The 23720-nt window shown below is 42.5% G+C and overlaps 1 protein-coding gene across 1 annotated transcript in view; it reads right to left on the bottom strand.

The window, feature by feature from the left end:
• The window catches only part of GNS (glucosamine (N-acetyl)-6-sulfatase), a 57935-nt gene that overhangs the window by 17346 nt on the left and 16869 nt on the right, over positions 1-23720 (bottom strand). Inside the window, exons 2-9 of the mRNA XM_030201678.1 lie at positions 15615-15674; positions 11496-11699; positions 10487-10552; positions 9627-9725; positions 8770-8934; positions 6687-6769; positions 669-787; positions 215-318 (exon numbers count right to left, since the gene is read on the bottom strand). Of these exons, the coding sequence (XP_030057538.1) occupies positions 215-318; positions 669-787; positions 6687-6769; positions 8770-8934; positions 9627-9725; positions 10487-10552; positions 11496-11699; positions 15615-15674 (900 nt within the window). The remainder of the gene's footprint in view (positions 1-214; positions 319-668; positions 788-6686; positions 6770-8769; positions 8935-9626; positions 9726-10486; positions 10553-11495; positions 11700-15614; positions 15675-23720) is intronic.

Here is a 23720-nt window from a genome sequence, read left to right as displayed (position 1 = left end):
CACTATCACTTCTCTCCTCTTATTGTGGACACTAACTCTTCAGCCTTCTGACCTAGTCCAATACACTCTCCCCTATTCATCCAGGATACCCCCCCCCACCTCTTACTCTTGATACTCCATTCCTTTGCTACCCTCACACACCTATCCTGTGCGATCTTAAGTCATGACCCCAGGACATAACGCACCTGCGGGGTTGGGGGGACAAGGCACATACCTTATTAGTCTGGTTAGGTTTGATGCCTGGTCCTCGAACCAGAAGCGGCACTCTGATATCAAAATCATACATCTGGCGTTTGTCAACTGGCAGTGAGAACTGACCTATGGAGAGAGAAAGCAGGGATTAGGAATCCATATTCACTGCATTCCCCCCCCCCCCCCCCATCTCAGCTCTGACCAGCATCTCTATATTCACCACCTTGGGTGGGGGGGGGGGGGGAAGGGGTTTAATAGCATGGAGATGCACTAACACAGTTGTCTGTGTTGGGTGGGGGTCTTGATACTACAATAGTGGAGGGGGTGGGGTGCAGCAGGGCAAGAGTGAGATGCATTGGTAGAGCCGTAGGCGTGTCAGTACTACATCAGCAGGGAGCGATATTAGTTAGGATTGACTTGGCATTAGGACCAAGGCACAGGAGCTGTAGAGCCATTTGGTGTTATTAAATCCTTACCTGTGTGATAACCATTGTCCGATGTATAGAATATGTACGTGTTGTCTAGTATCTTTTCATCCTTCAACTTATTAATCACCTTTTCCACCAAATCATCGACGGAGAGTAGAGTCTGCCACCTACAAAACCAGCACAGGACACGTTAGCATGCCTTGTGTTATTTCCTCGCAGGTCTTCTTCACAGTGGGGCACATTAGGTACATTTAGTGCACAAAAAAAAATGCCAAGCTGGGAAAGTGATGTCATGGAAAAAGATGGTCAGTTGAGCTTTTAACTCTGCACAGCCCAATTTAATTTCAGTGTAAACCCCCTCCATTTGGGCACTCACATAGAGGGAGATCAGAGAAACATTTGAAGAACACAGAGATACGAGTATTTTGCTCTCCTCTCACCACATATTGTAAGATTTTGCTTACTATCTCGCTGAAGCTGCGAGAAAATTAAGATTGTGGAGAATGGCGTTCAGCCAGGCCTACCAGTAACAAATTATTACCAGATCCAATGGTGAATGGAAAGCTGTGGGTACTCCTTCAAGAAATTAACACAGATTTGAAAGCTAATTTGGACTGAGCTGAGCACATTGGACGTGGATCTCTCTGGAGAAATAGCTCAACTGGGCCACAGGTATGGTCGATACAGAAGCTTGTTTGGAGGAGCATATATAATACAGATCTGCATGGGAATGAGGTTCATGCAAATTCCCTCAGAGGCTGCTGGGTTCCCATGGGGATGGAAACGGTTCCTGTGGAAGTATAAGCTGCACCTGCGCTGTCCTCTCATCTACTAAGTTGTTCTCTTTTAACACAGCAGACGGAATTCAAAAAAGCGTGGGATGAACACAGAAGATCTTGAATTAGAAAATGGAAGTTATAAAAAAACAAACAAACAAACAAACCCCAACTTAAATGGCTATAATGAACTAGGGTTGATACCGGGCAGACTTGTATGGACTGTGTCTCATATATGGCAGTCTATTTTAGGATGGGCTGGAAAAGACTTAGGCAGCAACTTCAGTGGCTGGAACATGAGGACAGTGCTGGACAGACTTTTATGGTCTGTGTCCTGCAAATGAGAAAACAAATAGGCTAGCGAGGGCTTCAATGGAAACTCCAGCAGTTGGAACATAAGGACAGAGCCGGGAGGACTTCTATGGTCTATGTATGTACCAGAAACACTAAAGAAAGTATATATCATCACATCCATTGTTGATTTAATCATGAATTGATAACGAGCGACTATTGGGCAGACTGGATGGACCGTTCAGGTCTTTATCACTTACTATGTTACTATTAATCCTCTCGGCTCCTGGGCTGATGTGCAGACCTCAGCTCTGACACAGGCACGAGCATCACATGTGACGACCTCTTAGAACACGGTGCCACTGAATCAGACAGAAGTGCTAGATGTGTGCACCACAGTGTTTCAAGTTCCAACTTCTGTTACTTTCTTGCCTGCAGTGTTGCACCTCAAATCCAGAAACAGACCAAGAGCCAACAGGAATTTTTTTTTGTAAGTGTACCATTCCAGCAGGACAGGTTAGATTTCTGTCCCCATGCAACTCTCTAATATGCAATCTAGACTCCTCTCTACAGGAATGTAAAACTACTGATCAGTATCTACTGGACAAAGTTGAAGATTTGAAAGAGTTGCAGCAGGAAGCACAACTGCGATTAAGGGGGTGCCGGATACTGCAGCCTATATAAACTGCAAATCTGCCAATTGAGTACACTAGTCTCCAATATTAACACATTAGTGGCTCCTGATACCATAAGATTAGAGAGAGCACATCGTGTAGCAGGACCTCACACAAATTAATCTCCCACGGGACATAATAGTTTGCTTTACAGAAGCTAATGGTCAAAGCACATTCTGTGGAGGACTTTTGATAGGATACTTATGCAATAGAAGTTATTTCAAGATTTGGTGGCAGCGATGCTTCACAGAGAAAGGAGTCCAACACTTTACTAGATATTTACGTGATAAGGGAATCGAATACAGATGGCACCACCTGACTGCATTAACATTTTATTTGGAAGGGAAGCTTCAGCAAGTTACGAACACACGAAGAAGCTAGAAAGGCTTTGCCTGAAGTGATTCTTTATCCACTACTCCTGCTGCCTCAAATAATGAAGCCTTGTCACTTCAACGTCTCTGAGCCCGACCTAAGTGGCAAAGGGTCACTCGCAGTAAAGGCCACTTGACCAGACCAACATCTTATCTCTAGTTGCCTGGCACAGCTCCTGCTTGACTTATGTTCAATGAGAAACAAATTGTCAGGTTTTATCGATTAAAGATAATCTAATTAGAAATGTAACCTTGTAAGAGTATGGTATACCCGTGTTTGCAAGAGCTTTATTCTCTCTTAAGCAATTATGTTTGAGGGGATATTTGCTTTTAATGTCTACGCTACAATTTGGGGCTGTGCAAGTCTTGCTCCTCTCCACTAAGATGTGCCTGAATAGTGGCATGCGCTACCATCAGTTTTGAGGTTTGTTTGTTTTTTTTTGGGGGGGGGGGGGGGGCATAGTCCATGGAATGTCCGTCTTATTACTATATTAGTTGAAGAGGGCTATTAAGGCTTGGTATACTTCAGATAATTTTACTTTATTATCTACCCTGTGGGATGTGAAACTTATGTCCTTGAATGTCAAGTGATTAAATACGGAGAGAAAAAAAAAACCACCACCACAGAAGAGGTGCACTGATTCCCTACTTATCACAATGAAAGCCAAAAAAGGGGAGTAGGGGAAGATGGCTCTTCTCAAACAACGAAGGAGACGTGTGGATGAATTAAAAGCTTTATTGCAAAAACATCAGATTTGAATCTGTTTTTGTTTGTTGCTTTCTTTCATTCAGGTTTCGTTTTGATACCCCATTTGTGTACATTTCTCATCTACATTGACATTATAATTGACATCATAAGACTCCTGAAGCAGGCGCTAAGGTGCTGAAACACGGCTGCTGTGTTGAGTCGAATTTTGATGTTTTTGCAATAAAGCTTTTAATTCATCCACACGTCTCCTTCGTTGTTTGAGAAGAGTCATCTTTCCCTACTTCCCTATTTTTGGCTTTCAAGTGATTAAATGCAGCTTCTAAACACCAACCACTATTTAGAGAGGCACAAGGGGTGCAGACATTAAGCTTCATTGGTTGCCAGTTACTGAGAGAACACAGTTTAAATTAGGTATTACTACTTCTAAAGTTCTTACTGGGGAAATTCCTGATTATATGTTGAATTTAGTATCATTGTTATGAGATCTTCCTCTAGATAAAATACTCGAATCTTTTCAACTTAGATTTCCAACGTATAAGAATTCAAAATCTAACAAACATCTTACTTTGTCTATCCATTGGAATCAACTTCCAATGTCTGAGATCTTGTACCCATTATCTCTAATTCAGAAATTATTTAAAAGCTTTTCTGTTTTGTACTGCAGGCTTATCTAATGTTTAGTCTATAGTTTGTTACGGTGGGATTTTTAAAGTTTAATATTATGTTGTTTTAACCATTTGTAGTTCCTGGACCGATCGGTCCAGAGTAACCCGTTCTTAAACTGTATACGCACCCAACTAAGATTAAAAAATCCTTTTATGAACCAATGTCCAAGTTGCTGATTACACATGTGGAGGGTACTCTGCTCATAGTGGGTGGATTTTAATCTTATTTTAAAATCCTGATATTGATCATTCAGCTACCTCTGTGACCTATGCTAAAGCAAAGTTTTCTAATTCATTGGGCACCAACAGATTTATGGAGAACATATACATACAACAGAGAGAGATCATACATTTTATTTTGCTAAATATTATTTTTAATTCTAGAATAGATTTGTGGCTGGGAGGAAGGCAGATTCAGTTGGATCTGGCATCTCTCGAGTGTTCTATTTCCTTGACCTTATCTGGGAGTATAAAACAGAGAGAGGGTGGAAAACTTGGCAATTGAAGATATCATCTAACCCAGCTAGCTAATGTACCTCAGTTAGAAAAGAGACTGTGTCTTATGATGATCCAGAAATAACCAAAAGAGAATCCACAAACGTGGAGAACTCAAGAAGTCCCACGGAGTAATTCAAGCAAAGAAAGTGGGAGTAAGAACCAGGATCTCCAAAAACTGGACCACAATGATGATAAGAACGAAGCAAAAAGTTTATTGAACAAATAAATGACTCGACACAACGTTGTGTTTCGGCCAGAAGGCCTACATCAGGAGTCTATGTTCAAGTAAACATAAATGATGAGAGTCTTGAAGTGATATGAAAAATGATGAAAATCCAAAGCTGATAAAATATAGTAGTCTTTAAAAAGACCATTGTGGATGATCTGTGTGGAGTCTCCAAATAGGAAGTCTCTGACAGTGTGTTTCACCTTCAGAACTATACAAGATCAACTTCCTAGGAAGGAACTACTTCTGGAACTAGAGCGCTGAGAAGGTTTAAATCTATCCTAGATGGGATGGATTAATGCCCTAAAAAGGATTGAACTACCAAAACTGTTCTCTCTTCATGGCTATTTCTATTGATTTACCCAAGGGGTTTTTTCACCTATTGAACAGAAAGGCTTTTCCTTTGTATTTGGGGGAAAAATCACCCAGGGTGAATAGACATATGCTTCACCAGATGAAACAGGGTGGTGGCATGGGGGTCCTGAACTTTGCCCTTTATCATGTAGCAGTACAGCACAGCTTATAGCCGAATGGTTGCAGGGATCTCGGAAGCAATGGTTAGCTATAGAACAGCACAAACTGCACCGCCAACAGTAATGGTGTCGTAATTCGCTTTATTATAGATACAGAAGACTAGACATGGGCTGCCAAAAACGCTTGTCCACTTTTGTATTGGTGGCCAGCTAGAAAGCAAGTTACGTTACCTCTGCTGCGTTTTTGCTGTTTTGAGCTGTGGAGGTTTGTTCTTCTGTTCTTTTCTTCTAGCCACAGAAGAAATCAGGGTGGTGGGCACTATATTAGTTGCCTATGTAGAAGCCGAGGAGGTTTTTACCCGCTTACCTGTCTATATGAGACACCTCTTAGCCACAAGGCTTACACAGCAAAATGGACAGAAAGTATTTATCTACTCCTATTACGTATGCCCAGGGTTTTTTCCCCGGGACAAGAAGATATATTTGCTAGATATAGATATTTATTTAACCATCTCTCTCTGACCTCATGTGCAACTTTCTTTAAAATTAGTCACTTTACTTTCTAACTCTTCTTACTCTCTTACCTACAATGTGCAGGACGTTAGACTCGGAAACAGAACGAAGCCTTGCGCCGGAAGAAGAGGACCTCAGCTGGCGGGGATTGGGGTCCCCCGACAGCAAAGGTAGCCCACGGCGATGGCGGCGGGGGGGGGGGGGGGGGGGGGGGGGGAGGGGGACTAAAATGTGCCCCCCCCCTCACCTCGGGCTCTGGACCCCCCCTGCCGCCGAAGTCTGGCTACACCCCTGCTATAAACCATGCGAAAATTTAGGCATATTCTATAAAGTATGCCTAAATTTAGGCATACTTTATACAATACTCCTAGGCATATTTTTTTTTTCTGGTACAATCTAGCTCTATACATTTTATGTCTAAGCTTACTGCTATACATATAGCAGATTTTGCATCATAAAGTGTGGGACTCAACACTCTGAGGAGATCCCAAAAGACATTGGCAGCCAACACAGGAATCCAATCATATTTATGGCTTTTTGTAAAATGCTATGACTTCCCATGGCATAAGGATGCTTTGAGGGGTGGTTTTTTTTTTTTTTGGGGGGGGGGGGGGGAATTATAGGAGTGGGTTTTATTTGTATATCAAGTGATATTATTGTATGGCAAAAAGAAATACAATAGTGTTGTAATATGTTTGGTAGTTACTGAAATTGGAATAGTTGGTTAAAAGAAAAAAAAAAAAAAAAAAAAAAAAAAGCCAAGCCAACATAAGGAATATGGCTCCAGAAGCCCAGTACAACCTATGCTTGGAGTGGTGTTGCTGTGAGGGTGTATGGGTGTGGATGGATGCTGGAGCTAGGGACTCTTACCTTTTCCTATATGCTGTATCCAGGAAATCCAAAGTACTAGCAGACATTGGGCTCACAGCTTGCCGTATGAGCCAGTGTTTTCCCTGTGGAAAAGTCATGAGGATAGTAAATATGGAGCAGTATCAGTCACCCTACGATTCTTAGTGCCATGGCTAGAACTCTTAGAATGTGTACAAGCATAGAACTGGCACCACAGGAGGGCAGCATGCATGGCAAACATGGGGAGGAAGATGCATGTGCTATTTGGACCCGTCAGATTCCCATGGGCAGCCTTTGAAGAATTCGTAAGACATCTGTATAATCAGAACAGTAATCTAGCCATGGGAAAGGAGAGCAAGTACTGTACTACAGTCTGCCAAGCACAGGGGCAGGATATTTTCCATGGGTGATGCAGAAAAGATTGTGGGTACTATACAAGTCTCTGTGCCAAGAGATTGAACTTGTAGGAATTTCAGAAGACCTAATGGAATATGACTGATGTAAAGACTGATCTCAATGGGGCAAGGTAAGCTGGAACTAAATACTAGATTTAACAGCAAAATTGTGAACATTTCCAGCAGAGCTGGTAAACATTCAGCTAAGAGTTGGCAGGTTGAAAGACAAGACATGAGACTGTCTCTGTGGTACAAAGCATATGTTAAAATTAGGAAATGAGGGGTGAGAGACCAGCAGAGTGACCTTGTTTTAATGAGTTAGAGCAGTGGTTCCCAAACCGAGGCACCCCAGCCAGTCAGGTTTTCAGGATACCCACAATGAATATTCATGAGGGAGATTTGCATACAGCAGAAGCAGTGCATGCAAATCTCCCTCATGAATATTCATTGTGGGTATCCTGAAAACCTGACTGGCTGGGGTGCCTCCAGGACCAGGTTTGGGAACCACTGAGTTAGACAGACAAAGGTTGGTGTTAAAAATACATGAGTAGGTCTAACTCAATGACAGTGCTGCACCAACTTAAGTTATCTGCTGCCTGGGCTTACCAGAGCTGGGGATGTTGCACAGGCCATGTTCACAGCCTCCAAGGCACAGGTGGACAACTACAGTCCTCAGGGGCCACAACCCAGTTGGGTTTTCAAGATTTCTGCAAAGAATGTGCATGAGATTTGCATACAATGGCAGCAGTACATGCAAATCAGAAAATGTTGAAAACCTGGCTTTTTTAAAACCAAAATTAGATCCTGATTGTAACAATTGTTTCGAGCTCTTGCTTGGAATTCTTCTGTTAATAGAACATTATTTTTTTTTTCTCTTGATATTTGTATGTTATAGGTTTTTGTACCATTATTGTAAACCACTTTAAAACTCATGTAACGAGCAGTATATTGAGTAAATAAATCCAACCTCGTGCATATTCATTGTGGATCTTTGAAACCTCGACTGGGTTATGGCCCTCAAGGACTGCTGTTGCCCACCCTTGCTTTGGGAGGAGTCCTAGTCATTGGCCAATAGTGACATCTAGTAGCTGAATTTAGGGCTCAGGACTGCAGGGCTTTGGAAGGAGTCCTGGTATATGGGGCCCAGCTGATTGCTGTCACTGTGACTAAGACAGCTGAAGTAGAGAGGAACAGAAGATAAGGTGAAAGTTCCTGGTAATTGTGAATGAAGGTTTATGCCACTAGAGATGGTAGACTGAGCTGGAATGCCGAACACAGAAGCTGCTGGAACCTCCCCCCCCCCCCGAAAAAAAGACACAGAGAAGGGAGGTCCTAGAACACTATGTTCTACTAAGGGTTGCTCTTAAGTCATTTTCCATGCTAAACCTCTTGGCTCTGTTCTGCTCAGGCCACCAATGGTCACTCCCCCCCCCCCCCCCCCCCCCAAAAAAAAAAAAAAAATTCCTTCAGCACCACATTGAAAGAAGCTTTTAATACAAGATCTAGAGGGTAAAACTGGTTTAAAATTTTTGAATCTAATGTTCTGGGGTCTACATTGTCATCAATAGGTGGGAAAATGTAGGATACAAATGCAATAATAAATAAATAAATAAATCATAGTAAAAGATGTTTTAAGATGAACACACTATGGATGAGAGGCGCCCTCTGCTGGGGGCCTGGATGCATGTAACCCTCAACCTTCCCCTCACCTTCCCAGATACGTTGAAACTTCCATTTCGGGGAGCTTTGGTGGTATTAAAAGCATCCTTGTAAGCCGGCGCTGCTGTCCATGGCGAGTGAGGTGCAGGGGGCGACAGCATCATAAAAAAGGGGGCCCTGGATGACTTCTGCAGAAATTCCAGTGACCGATTTACCTATTGAAAGAGAAGCTGGAGTTAACATTTTGTCCTTCAAGACCAGCTTTCCTTCTCTGGCTTTTATGTTTATATCTCTTTAGACCATGAAAATAGCAGCAATAGAACACACATGACCCTATGTGGTACATTTGCAATAATCACCCCCCCCCCCCCCCCCAATGAATCATCTATCACAAATACAAACCCAAAACACTGCATTGTTTCTTCACGGTGGTCTCAGTCACCAGCAATACCCCCCCCCCACCCCCCCCACCAGTGCTCCAATGCCACAAGTTTAATAGATAGTTTCAAGCTCTATGTGGAACTCTGTCCTTCCTTCTCTAGCTTTTAACAGGAAGGCCTCTGACTTTTGTCTAGGCCCATGGATTGGAGTCCGATTTGAATCCGGAGTAGATGATGTGCAGGCATAACACTGTTAATCCAGGGTCATTGTAGGACTCACTGCAGACACAGGGAGGAGTGGGGGAGGTGTGTGCTGGACAATGAAGGGAACTACCTGTGGGATTATGAAGAGACTGAAGTGACACTAAAGGATGTCTCAGTCTCAACAAGGTCCATGATGGGAAGGAAGTCTCTATGGAATGCAGGACTCAGGACATCTAGGATTACAAAGAGGTCAGCAGAGCGATACTGTGGGAAACCTAGACTACAGGAAATGGGTGGAAGGGGTTATGGAGAACAGAACTTACTATTAGGTCAGTGAGATAGTCGTTCTCATAACTGCTCCTGTGGTCTTCAGCTTGGCCATTTACAGACAGTGTGTAGTTGTAGTACTTAGAATTTTTAACCTAGAAAATGAAAGACAGGACATCTATAAAACAGAAGCATGGCCTCATCTCAAGAGGCAGAAGGAACAAGGATATATGTGAGAAATGACCCTGGGCTAGTCCTCGGGAGAGGCGGTGTGTGAGAAGTTTTAGGGGCAGGTACAGAAGCACTCAAGGTGTACAGTATATGAAAGGTAACCTTCAGAGCAGAACATGGTGAGAAAGATATGACCTTAGGGCGGGAGCTAGGACAGTTAGTGTAGAGTGTGAGAGGCAAGTTCTAGGGGCAGAGCCAACAAACAGTTAAAGGTAAGCTAGAGGGAGGGTAGAAGAGAGGAGAAGGAAACAAAACCCTAATCATTTACCCAAACTCTACAAAAGCAGAGCTAAGGATCATTCATTAAAAAAAAAAAAAAAAATGGAGAACTTTGGTACAGCAGAATACAATTCATCACACCAATAGCAGATACTGCAATTCCAGGAAGGGGGGGGGGGGGGGATCTTGTACAGAACAGCAGTAGACAAGGATGTGTGTCTGTACCTGCCATGATTAGTTATGGGAGAATGCTGTTAGGCCATCCATGTCAAGGGAGCTTCTGGAAAGCTTGGAAGGACAGTACTACTACTACTTATTTCTATAGCCCTACTAGATGTATGCAGCGCTGTACACTTGAACATGAAGAGAGAGTCCCTGCTCGACAGAGCTACAAAAAAGCCATGTATGGAATGGTATTATTGTTTTTCTTCCACACGTGTACGAAGCTGGGGTAGCAGTTACATACCAGTGTGTTCCAGACGTTCCAGCCCAGGGGAATGTGTGCGATGCCTCCAGCTGCCTTATCACCATACTGTGATACAAGACAGGGCCAGTTAGTCACATTTACTGAGTGTGGAATCTCTTAAGTTGAGCAAAATAAAACTATGCATAAAAACAAACACATTTTACAACAATCTTCATGAACACAATTTGATATATTGCAATTAGACAAAAATCAATTATATAGCTGAACTGTCATTTCCATTTAGCAACTTAAATTTGCCATCCAAATTGGTTTGCTTCTCTCTAATTTAATGCTAAAAGTATCTATTTTAAGACAGTAATAACCTTAATCTAAATAATGCCCGACCAGTTCCATCTTGCTTGTATGGACCTGGTTGAATTTGGGGAAACAGACTTGATACTAAACCGGCTGCTCTGCAGTTTGTACACAGCACATTCCATGACTAAGAACGTCAATCCAATACCTCTACAAATATTGACAGGCCTGAGAAAGACTATCAGCTTCACGGAGGTTTAGAGGGACATCTTTTCCCTGACTAAAGGCAAACATGGTTCATGGACAACAGAAGATGTTCTATACACGACAAAGGAGTCTCCACTGTCTTAGATAGCCTTCCCACACAGAGTCTGTAGAATATTGTCAAATGGGTTACAGTCTTGGTAATTTCCAACAGTACTCCCAGAACAAGTGAAAGGCCACTGTATTCTAGTGTTGAAGTAACTAGCTCACCAACAGGAATTAAAGGTAAAGTCAGGAAAGACCAGCACCTGTGGCATCATATCAAGTTAAAGGGCCAGGACATCACTGTTTCTAGCATGGAGTTTCTTCTCCTGTCCGGCAGAGTAAGCTCTTGCGTTCTCCCACTTCCACTCTCTCTCTTCCCCTCTGGCCAGTAGAGGGTGCTTGCCCTCCCATATTTGGGTTTGTTGGACCAGGAGGCTAGCAATGCTGCTTGAGATGACATACTTTCTGGCAGTGGCACTACTTAGTCCGCAAACGTCCCTCTTACCTGGTTGAGATACTTGCCGGCATAAAAGGTGCGGTAGCCTCTCTTCTGCAGGTAGACAGGGAATGCCAGTGGCTCCTGGTATTTCTGCCAGGCTAGGCTACTGCAGTTCCCACTCAGGGAGTTGTTCATTACCAGGTGATTGTGAGGATAGCGGCCACTGAGGATACTGCTGCGGCTGGGACAGCAGAGTGGGGAGGATGTAAACTGCAGGGAAAGAGGCAGAAATGATTTTACAGCCCAACACAACACTGAGACTCAGTCAGGCTTGTGTGAAACAGCAGGATGAACTAATTCTATTGAACTAAAACAAAACTGCAATGTGAAAACTATTCTATTTCAAAATGAGATCTCCATCTATCTTATCCTGTCATAGCACCATAGTACTAATCTTTCACAAGATGCACTGGCCCAGTGATTCCCAATCATGTCCTAGGTGGTCCTAAGCCAGTCACGTTTTCAGGATAACTATTACAAAAAAAAAATCATTCATGAGGAGATCTGCATACATTGTCTCCACTGCATGCAAATATGTATGCAAGTTTCCTCTCATTAATATTTTTTTATAGATATCCTGAAAACCTGACTGGTTGGGGACCACTCAAGATAGGTTTGGGAACCATTTGGCCTGTTAATTAGAGAGGTGTGGTAGCCGTGTTAGTCCACTCTTAAAGGTTATCAATAGAAATCAAACAAAATAAAACATGGAAAAGAAAATAAGATGATACCTTTTTTATTGGACATAATACATTTCTTGATTAGCTTTGGAAGGTTGCCCTTCTTCGTCAGATCAGAAATAAGCAAATGTGGTAGTAGATAATATTTATAAGAGAAACATCAAAGCATTACTTTGACAGTCTGACAGAGTGGGAGGGTGGGGGTATGAAGTCAGAATGATTGAATATTTTGACACCCAACAGACAGGACTTAAGGATCTGGGTTTTCTAGCCCATTATAAACCATAAAGTTGTATTTCTCTATTTCTCTGTTTATCACCCTCCTCTCACCTACCCACACCCATCCTATTAGAATATCAATGAAATGCTTTATTGTCCCCATGCATACCCCCACCCTCCCACTCTGTCAGACTGTCAAAGTAATGCTTTGATGTTTCTCTTATAAATATTATCTACTACCACATTTGCTTATTTCCGATCTGACGAAGAAGGGCAACCTTCCAAAGCTAATCAAGAAATGTATTAAGTTATGTCCAATAAAAAAGGTATCATCTTATTTTCTTTTCCGTGTTTTATTTTGTTTGATTTCTATTGATAGCCTGTTAATTATACATCCTGTTATTTGTGGGGCACTGGTGCCATCTTGTGATCATTTCATATACTGCAGGTGAACATACCTAGGTAAACTAAAGAACCACTAGCTACATAACTTTATGTAGTTAAAATGTGCACATAAAGTTATGCCAGATATTGGCCATAACAGTTATGCTTAAGGTTTTTTTTTTTTTTTTTTTTTGGGGGGGGGGGGGGGGGGGTGACAATTTCGCTGCTTTCCATTACTAAATCCTACCCTGAAACACCCTTAGGCCCACCCAATTTAGGGCAGGTAACTTGGCCATATAATGATTTATTCAGCCAAACACACTGGCATTCTGTTAGCATCAAAAAGATTCAAAGGGATTTGTAGTCAGAACATGCTGCTGGCTCCATAAATTGTTTTCAATATGGACCCAATTAGGTTCTCGATGGAAGGACAACTTTTGTTTCTTTGTTCCATTGCTTCTCTTTTGGTTTTACTTCTGGCTTAGATTTTTTCCTTCTTTTGTCAGCTCCTTTAGGAGGGATATGGAAGACAAAACAGGTCTTACAGATTCAGGTAAAAAAGATACCAGGGAAGAGGCTGAAAAGCTGATACTGGGCTGCACAAGGGAGTTTATGTGCTCATCCATCCAAATTTAAGAGAACCCCAACTGAACAAACTGGCTGGGCCAATTCACCGTCATTCAATACTATACTCTATCCTCCTAAAATAGGTGTTTTGTCGTGGTTAAACACATTTATTTTAGAAATACAGTCCAAAAGGAGATCATGACAATTGTCCTGGAGAACATAAAGCCTTAGCTGAAGTATTTAACTTGAGTTTATGTGCAATAGTTGCCTGTCTGTGTAGATGTAAACCTCAAGGAATCTGCAGGTCAGTAAGGAGTACGGCTTACCACTGCTAAAGAACCACATGCGCAGTGGTGCTCCAGGTAGCATGCAGGAGCAGCAGTTGCAGCAACAGTGCCAGATCAGCAGGATATGGAGCTGGAGATGCGGAGCTGGTTTTAACAGCAAAAGTGGGATCTGAAACAGCTCCAAGGGGAGCTTATGGACAGTATCAATGAGCTGAACACAGAAAATCAATGATATTGGAAAGCAGGTGGAGGAACAGAGCGGAGTTATGCTGGATCTTGAATAGCGCCCGTCTGGGTTAGGAGAGCAGATCTGGAGGACAAGACTGTGAACCTGAAAAATGGTCCAGATGACAAAATCTTAGGATTACGGGGTATTCCAGAGACTGCTGAAATTTATATAAATTGCTGCAAAGTGGTGCAGACTGTTTCTGTGGCGATATTGGAAGCAATGGGTGAGGGGAGATATGATAGAGATGTTTAAATACCTCCATGGGATAAATGCACAGGAGGAGAGTCTCTTCCAATTGAAAGGAAGTTCTGGAAAGGGGACAGACTCAAGAGTAATATAAGGAAATACTTCCAGAAGCTACAAAGTAGTAAATTTAAAATTGAATCTGAGAATATGTTTCTTCACTCAACTTGTAATTAAACTCTGGAATTCATTTATTTATTGAGAACATTTATATCCCACAGATTCCCACCATGGCAGGCTCTATGTGGCTAACAACAGTTATTAAAAAAAAACAACCCAACATTATACAAATTCAAGGACAGAACAGAGGGTAAAGAACATCTTGAGAGGGGAGCAAACAGCAGGGGCACAAACGTGGGCCGGAAGGAAGTTAAGTAACAGAAGAGAATGATTTTCCACAGAGATAAGTCTTAAGGGACTTTTTGAACAGACTGTGGTCGGTAGTCTCCTTTAAAGTAGTTGGCAGGGCATTCCAGTAACGAGGACATTACCAGAGAATGTGGTAAAGGCGGTTAGCTTATTGGGGTTTAAAAAAAAGGTTTGGACGGCTTCCTAAAAGTCCATAGTCCATTATTAAAATGGGCTTGGGGAAAATCCACTGCTTATTTCTGGGATAAGCAGCATAAAATGTTTTGTACTTTTTTGGGATCTTGCCAGGTATCTGTGACCTGGATTGGCCACTGTTGAAGACAGGATGCTGGGCTTGATGGAACTTTGATCTGTCCCAGTATGGCACTACTTATGTACCCTGCTAAATCTGGATATAAAATTGTTAGCACAAGTATTTACAACTCAGCAGAAGTTAGGCAATAAATCCTGATGAAGTAGAAAGGCCTACCCTTGGTCAACAAGCCACCGATACTTGAAGATATTATGTTTTAAATATGGGAAGCTAAGAAGCATAAAAAACACTGCTGCTGCTTTTATCCATCGACACAGAGAAAATGTTTGATCAGATTGGGGGGGTGGGAGGGGCTAGGTTTAGAACACTGGAAAAGACGGTGGTTAGAGTAGGATTTTAGAACCAGATATGGGTGCTCTATAAAAAGCAAAAAATGTTTAAAGTGTTAATGGGGTTACTTGCAGTTCTTTGGAATAGATAGAGATCCCATACAGAGTCCCCTTTGTTCCCACTGTCTGTGCTATCAGGGGAATTGAATGCAAGTAATGAGGCAAACCCAGGGCTGGATCGAGTTTTTCTGGTTGATCTGGATGAGGTTGGAACCCTTGCCACAGTCACAGTTAGGGTAGCACAGAAACTCCCTACCCCCACCCTGTAACTCACCTTGAGCTACCAATGACAAGGCATAAACTAATCTAAATATTTAAAATATACACTCTCACAACTGAAATACACAAAACTAATTTACCAATCACACACATTGCTTTATATTTTAAAGCACAAAGCTACTGCAGCATTCAGAAGTGTAAACAGTGAATCAGGACATGGGAAATGTCTTTTACAGGGAGAGAGAGGCAGAGACTTGACAAGTCACCGTAGGTCTGTGATACTCACTGCATTGGTGAAAGTAATCCCCTCCTGGCCGATCAGAGCTTTGGTCTTCACCATAGGGGTCTGAAATGAGAGGAGCACTGGTCATTTTAAAAACAGCTATATCTCTCATGCTCCAAAAAGTTCTTAACTAGGCCTCATTTTCCAGAGTCTCAACACATAAGTAAGGAATCTAGGTGGCTTCATGCCACTAGGGACAGGCTGAACCACTTCTGGTTTGTCCCATTGCATCTACGGATTTGTAGAGTTTACAGAGAGGAGAGAGACAGATGTACAGAAGTGTTATGGTGAGGAAATAAAAACCAAGACTTCTGACATGGCTCTCCAAACCTCTCTTGTGATCCCACAGCTAGTCGAATTACCAGGATATTCGCAATGAATATGCAGGAGATTAAATTTGCATACACTGAAGACCCAATAAATGCAAGATTTATTTTTCTCATGCACATTCATTGTGGATATCCTGAAAACACAAGTTGGTTGTGGGATTCTCAGGACAGGACTGGGAAGCCCCGTTTTTAACAATACAAGCTTTGCAGTAAATGCTGTGCACAGTCCTCTTAGCTAATCTCAGAAATGTGAAGGCCTGGAAAAGGACCTTCCCCCTCCTCTCCAAGACCAGAAGTAGAACATTTCTAAAAACACGGTTGGGGGGGGAAGAAATTCTATAAAGAACTTGATCGTTGGATGTTATAACTACCTGTGACCTGGACTGGCCACTGTTGGAAACAGGATGCTGGGCTAGATGGACCCTTGGTCTGACCCAGTGTAGCACCACTTTTCTTAAGCCAGTCAAGATCTTAATTCAGAAGTTACTGTCCACTGGATCCTTGCCCTGCCAGGGTACTGAATGATATACCTGACATTTCTCGGCTGTCCACTTTGTGAACTGGTCTTTACAGGAAGGCAGTTTTTCCTTTTCGTAAGAGGCATCTGGTGTCGATTCCTTTAAAGGGGGATAAATTGTATGCCAGAACATGTGCAAATGACTAGCCTGTGGCTAATATTTCTGTTAACCAAGGTGGACTGCCACTGCTGCTTCAACTAATTGCATCACCACATCAGTGTTCAGTTATTAGATCCAACCTAGTCAATGTTTCACAGTTTATATAAATGCTGAAAGAAACAGTACTAGCTCTATAATATTAATGGAAATAAGGCCTTGGTAGCTGGGGGTAGATAGGCTTTTGTAATGCAGTAGATCTGTCTGCCATTCGATTTGGTACTTCACTTATTATTATTTTCTCATCTAAGTACGACAGGGGCTGTTTGGCTCATAGGCTGTTTAAAAAGAATTACAAGCTAAGCAGTAGGATAATTTCTCCTTCATTTGGGAGCATCTCAGAGCGCCCCTCTATTGCCATATCCTATATAATAATTTGCACCTCCAGCGTTCTACGTCTGGATGCCTGGGTTCTTATCAATTCCCATTGGTCCACCCTCGCGTCAAAACATAATGACATCAGAGGGCGGAACAATGAGAGGGAAGGGAACGCTGGAGGCGAGTTGACGTCAGAAGGGATGTTACGAACGGAAGCCAGCACCAGCCAGCCAAACAACCTGCGCTGCCCGCCCTCTTCTCCCAGTCCTTTACCTGCTCCTCGCCTTCCTACGTGCCGCCCAGAATTAAAACGTTCTTACCTCGGGGTCCGGCGGCAGCAGTGAAAGGCGAGCAGGCATGGTGCTTCAGCCTGCCTTCCCTTCTCTCTCAGCTCTGCCTCTGGTCCCGCCCTTGCGGAAACAGGAAATGAGGACGGTCAGGTCCAGAGGCAGAGCTGAGAGAGAAGGGAAGGCAGGCTGAAGCACCATGCCTGCTCACCTTTCACTGCTGCCGCCAGACCACCGAGGTAAGAACTTTTAAAATTCTGGGCGGCACGCAGGAAGGCGAGGAGCAGGCAAAGGACTTAGAGAAGAGGGCGGGCAGTGCAGGTCGGGCTAGCACTTGGAGAGGGAGGGAGGGAGGAAGGGGGCCAGGCTGGAACTCTGAGGATAACCTTGCTAGCGCCCGTTTCATTTGTGTGAGAAACGGGCCTTTTTTTTTCCGTTTTGAAATCTTTTGGAATTCCTTATTTGTATGCAGATTTTCTTTTGATTTTTCCCCCTTTAGTATCTACTTTACAACATACATTAATATATTAATAAAGGAAGAGGAGTGTGGTAGCCGTGTTAGTCCACTCTTAAGGTTATCAATAGAAATCAAACAAAATAAAACATGGAAAAGAAAATAAGATACCACCTTTTTTATTGGACATAACTTAATACATTTCTTGATTAGCTTTCGAAGTTTGCCCTTCTTCGTCAGATCAGAAATATGCAAATGTGCTGACAGTGTATATAAGTGAAAACATTCAAGCATTACTATGACAGTCTGACAGGGTGGGAGGATGGGGGTGGGTAGGAGGTATGCATGGGGACATCAAAGCATATCATTGATATTCTAACAGGATGGGTGTGGATAGGTGAGGAGTGGGGTGATCAAGAGAGACATACAGCTTTATGGTTTATAATGGGCTAGGAACCCCAGATCCTTGTTAAGTCCTTTCTGTTGGGTGTTAAAATATTCAATCATTCTGACTTCAAAGGTCTTACGTTCTTGTATGGTTTTAAAAGTTACCTTTCAGTATTCTCACTGTGAAATCACTGGTACAGTGTCCTGGTTCTGTGAAGTGCTGTCCCACCGGGGTGGGGGCCCTACTGGCTGTATTGTTCATGTGATGTCTATGTAAATTGAATCTTGTCTTAAGCATCTGGCCTGTTTCTCCAATATAGCATCCTTCGTTACATTTTTTACACTGAATGATATATACCACATTGGAAGATGAGCAAGTGAAAGATCCCTTTATGTTGAATATCTTTCCTTTGTGGATAACTGTGGGGTCAGGGTCGCTTTACTCATACTACCCCTTCTCCTCAAGACCCTTCACTGGCTCCCTATCCGTTTTCACATCCTGTTCAAACTTCTTCTACTAACCTATAAATGTACTCACGCTGCTGCTCCCCAGTATCTCTCCACACTCGTCCTTCCCTACACCCCTTCCCGTGCACTCCGCTCCATGGATAAATCCTTCTTATCTGTTCCCTTCTCCACTACTGCCAACTCCAGACTTCGCGCCTTCTGTCTCGCTGCACCCTACGCCTGGAATAAACTTCCTGAGCCCCTACGTCTTGCCCCATCCTTGGCCACCTTTAAATCTAGACTGAAAGCCCACCTCTAACATTGCTTTTGACTCGTAACCACTCGCCTCCACCTACCCTCCTCTCTTCCTTCCCGTTCACATTAATTGATTTGATTACTTTATTTATTTTTTGTCTATTAGATTGTAAGCTCTTTGAGCAGGGACTGTCTTTCTTCTATGTTTGTGCAGCGCTGCGTATGCCTTGTAGCACTATAGAAATGCTAAATAGTAGTAGTAGTAGGTCCTGTGAAATATTTTGGCATAGTTTGCAACTGGATAAATTACAGGGAAGTGTGCCCTTCTGTTCCTTTTCAGTCTGTGATGGAAGTTTACTTCTGATTAGCTTGTGTTTTAAGTTGGGTGGCTGTCGGAAGGCCAGTACTGGTGGGGATGGGAATATCTCTTTCAGTAATTCATCCTCCTGGAGTATAGGTTGTAGATCTCTTATGATTTTCCTCAGTTTTTCCAGCTCTGGATTGTATGTCACTACAAGGGGGATTCTGTCTGTGGATTTTCTCTCCTTGTACTGTACCAGATTCTCCCTGGGTGTTTTGAGGGAGGAGGCAATATTCTTGGAGATTATTTTGGGGTTGTAGCCTTTCTGTTTGAAGGATGGAGTCAGGCTTTTAAGGTGTCTGTCTCTGTCCCCTGGGTCAGAGCAGATACGGTGGTATCTTGTGGCTTGGCTGTAAATGATGGATCTTTTTGTATGTGAAGGATGGAAGCTGGAGTTGTGGAGGTAGCTGCATCTGTCTGTGGGTTTCTTGTATATAGATGTTTGTATATAGCCATCACTGATTGAGACTGTGGTGTCCAAAAATTTGACTTTTTCTGGGGACTAGTCAATTTTGAATCTGATTGTAGGATGGTATGTATTGAAGGCAGAATAAAATTGTTTCAGAGTTTCTTCACCCTCCGTCCAAATCATAAAAATATCATCGATGTACCGGTAGTATTTTAGAGGTTTGGTCTGGTGTGTATTCAGAAATGTCTCTTCCAGCTCAGCCATAAAAAGGTTGGCATATTGGGGTGCTGTCCTGGTGCCCATCGCAGTGCCCATTATTTGTAGATAGATATTGTTAAAGCGGAAGTAGTTGTGAGTTAAAATGAATGTGGAAGACTCCTAAAAAAATCCACACTGGACCATCAATACTCACCAGAAACTATTACAAAATTAATCAAATTCATTTTAACTCACAATTTCCATCACAGACTGAAAAGGAACAGAAGGGCACACTTCTCTGTAATTTATCCAGTTGCAAACTATGCCAAAATATTTCACAGGACCCCACATTCACAAAGGAAAGATATTCAACATAAAGGGATCTTTCACTTGCTCATCTTCCAATGTGGTATATATCATTCAGTGTAAAAAATGTAACGAAGGATGCTATATTGGAGAAACAGGCCAGATGCTTAAGACAAGATTCAATTTACATAGACATCACATGAACAATACAGCCAGTAGGGCCCCCACCCCGGTGGGACAGCACTTCACAGAACCAGGACACTGTACCAGTGATTTCACAGTGAGAATACTGAAAGGTAACTTTAAAACCATACAAGAACGTAAGACCTTTGAAGTCAGAATGATTGAATATTTTAACACCCAACAGAAAGGACTTAACAAGGATCTGGGGTTCCTAGCCCATTATAAACCATAAAGCTGTATGTCTCTCTTGATCACCCCACCCCTCACCTATCCACACCCACCCTGTTAGAATATCAATGATATGCTTTGATGTCCCCATGCATACCTCCTACCCACCCCCATCCTCCCACCCTGTCAGACTATCATAGTAATGCTTGAATGTTTTCACTTATATACACTGTCAGCTAGCACATTTGCTTATTTCCGATCTGACGAAGAATGGCAACCTTCGAAAGCTAATCAAGAAATGTATTAAGTTATGTCCAATAAAAAAAATGTATCATCTTATTTTCTTTTCCATGTTTTATTTTGTTGGATTTCTATTGATAACCTTAATAAAGGAAAAAAGAATTAAAACATACAGGAAATTCACATCATATGAAACAAGCTCAAAGAAAATCATTAAAAATATAAAATTTATTGTAGACCACATTAAGGAACTTGTCTTCTAATCATATGAGCCAAGAAACAAAACAGAAATCAAGAGAACCAATAAAGACAACAAACAGAAAATATCACTTATCCAAAAACCCTCTCCAAATACGAAAACCAATTAAGCAACATCTACTTGAAGAGCAGGTTTTGTCCCATAAAGTCAGTGGTGTGCTGGAGCTAGCTCGCACAGGCTCCGGTAAACGAGGTAAGCATGGCAGGAGGGCGCCACAAGCCATGCTTACCCCCTTTACCTCACCTCCCACCACTGCCCTCGTTTGCCTGCACCGCTCTGGGGGAGGGGGTTAAATCTTTATTACCTCCGTCCAGCTGAGTCATTGAAAGCACTGCCGTCTCTAGCCTTCCCTTCGCGAGTTCATTCCCTCACAGTCCCACCTTCTGACGTAATTTCCTCTTTCCGCGAGGGCAGGACTCTGAGGGAATGAACTCACGAAGGGAAGGCTAGAGACGGGCAGGGCTTTCAATAAGGCGGCCGCTTCGACGGAGGTAATCAGGGGAGAGAAGAGGGTTGCTGAACATGGACGGATGGATGGAGGGGAGGGCAGCGAGAGAGAGAGAGAAGCGGGTTGCTGGACATGGATGGAGGGGAGGGCAGAGAGAGAGAGAAGAAATGCTGGACATGGATGGATGGAGGGAAGAGTGAGGAAGGAGATAAGATGAGGGAAAAACTGCACATGGATGAAGAAAATAGGCAGAAGTTGGATCCACTGGACAGTCAAGTCTGCGGAGGACCCAGCTTTTACTTACGGATGTAGGGCAAGAAATGAAGAAAGGCGGAATGTAAAGAAGGAAGCCCTGGAAACGGAGTTAAGAGGACAGATAGCAGCAGAATTGGATACTGGGCCATCATGATCAGAAAAACAAAGTCACCAGACAACAAAGGTAGAAAAAAAATCATTTTATTTTCATTATAGTGTTTGGAATATGTCCACTTTGAGAATCAGGTGCTCAACATTAAAAGTTATTTACTTATGCCATTTTATCCCACATTAAACATGAATTAGATTGGAACCTGGGATCATTTTTTTTTTTTCCTGGAGTAATGCATTGCCCCCCCCCCCCCCCCCCAGGCTCTCTCCCCGGCTTTAGCCAGCTCTGCAATTTGGGGGGGGGGGGGGGGGAACGAAGAGGTGGACCGGGGAGAGAGCCTGTTCTTACAACATTTACCAGCACACCACTGCATAAAGTGATTCCGAATGGGCAGAATCCAAGAATATATACTTATTCCCAAGCGTAACCAGGCACTGGCAAGGAAACCTTAAAAAGAATGTAGCACCAACAGCCAGGGTTTTTGACCTCTGATGTGAGAACTGCTTCATACGATACGGAGCCTCTCTGGCTACATCTGGGGAAAATAGTAAATCTATTGTCCAGAAAAGGGCTTGTTTTTTGGACAACTAGTTTCAAACTGCATCTGAAAACTAAGAGTGTGGCACACTTAGTAACCTAATCCTGAGAAGAGTCTAGAAACTGAACTATGCAAACTATCCGGTGAAACTACCTGATCAATGCCTCCCTCTCAGTAACTCTGGAACCTCTTGGAATAAATATTCCAGCAACAAGCAGTCTATGAGGATAGAACAGAACAAACTTTAAAACACATTTTTAGAAGTTCCAGAGGAGCTAATTAGTAAGAAGTCAGAAAATTAAAACATCCGAGATTTTGTTTGCCCTCGAGAGGTTTTGTCAACTTTACAACATAATTTATGATTAATATTTTATGGGTGGGAGGCAGAAATTCTATAATACCTTGTATTAATCATAATCGGATACAGGCAGGTTTTTGTCCCCATTTTGGATCAAAAGGCGACTCTGAATTCAAAGTTAAACATGGAGCCTCAAGTTATTAAGGAAGCTCTTGCTATGTTTAATTCAACAAACTAATTTTAGAACCCATTGTCCAAGCAACTGTTCTAGCTCACTTGAACGGGGATTTACTAAGCCGAGCTAGTGGCTGGTGGTGCAGTAGTGCAGACATAGCCCATTCACTTTGAATGGGCTGTGTCAGCAATGCAGCCCGGAAGCCACTAGTGTGGCTTAGTAAACAGACCCCTGGACTTCTACAATGTACACGTAGTATTACAGGGATTCCCAGAAAGACAGTTATATATAGGCAGTATGAACCAGAGTAGACAATTCGTAATGTGATACCAAAACATACAAAGACTCTAGAAAAACAAACTTCAAAAGAAGTGCTCTTAGGTGGAGAAAAACCCTCAAAAACCTGGGGTAAACTGCCACAGGTTTAGAGCGGAGTTACTAGCAGTAAAAGTAACACAAGCCCAGTTCTATCATTGGGTGTAAGAAACTCCACAAAACTGACATAAGTGAGCGTAATGTTTTGCTCTTACAAATATAAATTGATAAGTCCGTGTGTTACTTTTACTGCTAGTATCTCCGCTCTAAACCTGTGGCAGTTTACCCCAGGTTTTTCTCCACCTAAGAGCACTTCTTTTGAAGTTTGTTTTCTAGAGTTATATATAGGCCCCAGTTGCAGAACGTGGCTACCAAATTAATTTTTGGGAGGGAAGGAAAGCAGATCAGATCAAGGATCCTCCAGATGAGGAACTTCACTGGCTCCTGCCTCCCACTAAAGGGCATGGCTTTTGTTCAAGCTAAATGTTAAAATTTTACTTGGCTTGACTCTAAGCCTACTTGAATTCTTATAATGCTCCTAGATGGCAGCTGCACTCTTCAGGTGAGATTAAGGTGCATATCTTACTAAAAAGTTGCCTTAACATTTTTGTTGAAGTACAACCACACTTTCACAAAATTATATCCCCTTAATATTGCTTTTGAATTCTAAATATAAAATATAAAAACAGGAGG

This window comes from Microcaecilia unicolor, chromosome 4 (genome assembly GCF_901765095.1).
Source record: "Microcaecilia unicolor chromosome 4, aMicUni1.1, whole genome shotgun sequence".
Taxonomy (NCBI): Eukaryota; Metazoa; Chordata; class Amphibia; order Gymnophiona; family Siphonopidae; genus Microcaecilia; species Microcaecilia unicolor.
The sequence above is the reverse complement of the archived record's forward strand: the minus strand, read 5'-3'. Positions and strand labels throughout refer to the sequence as shown.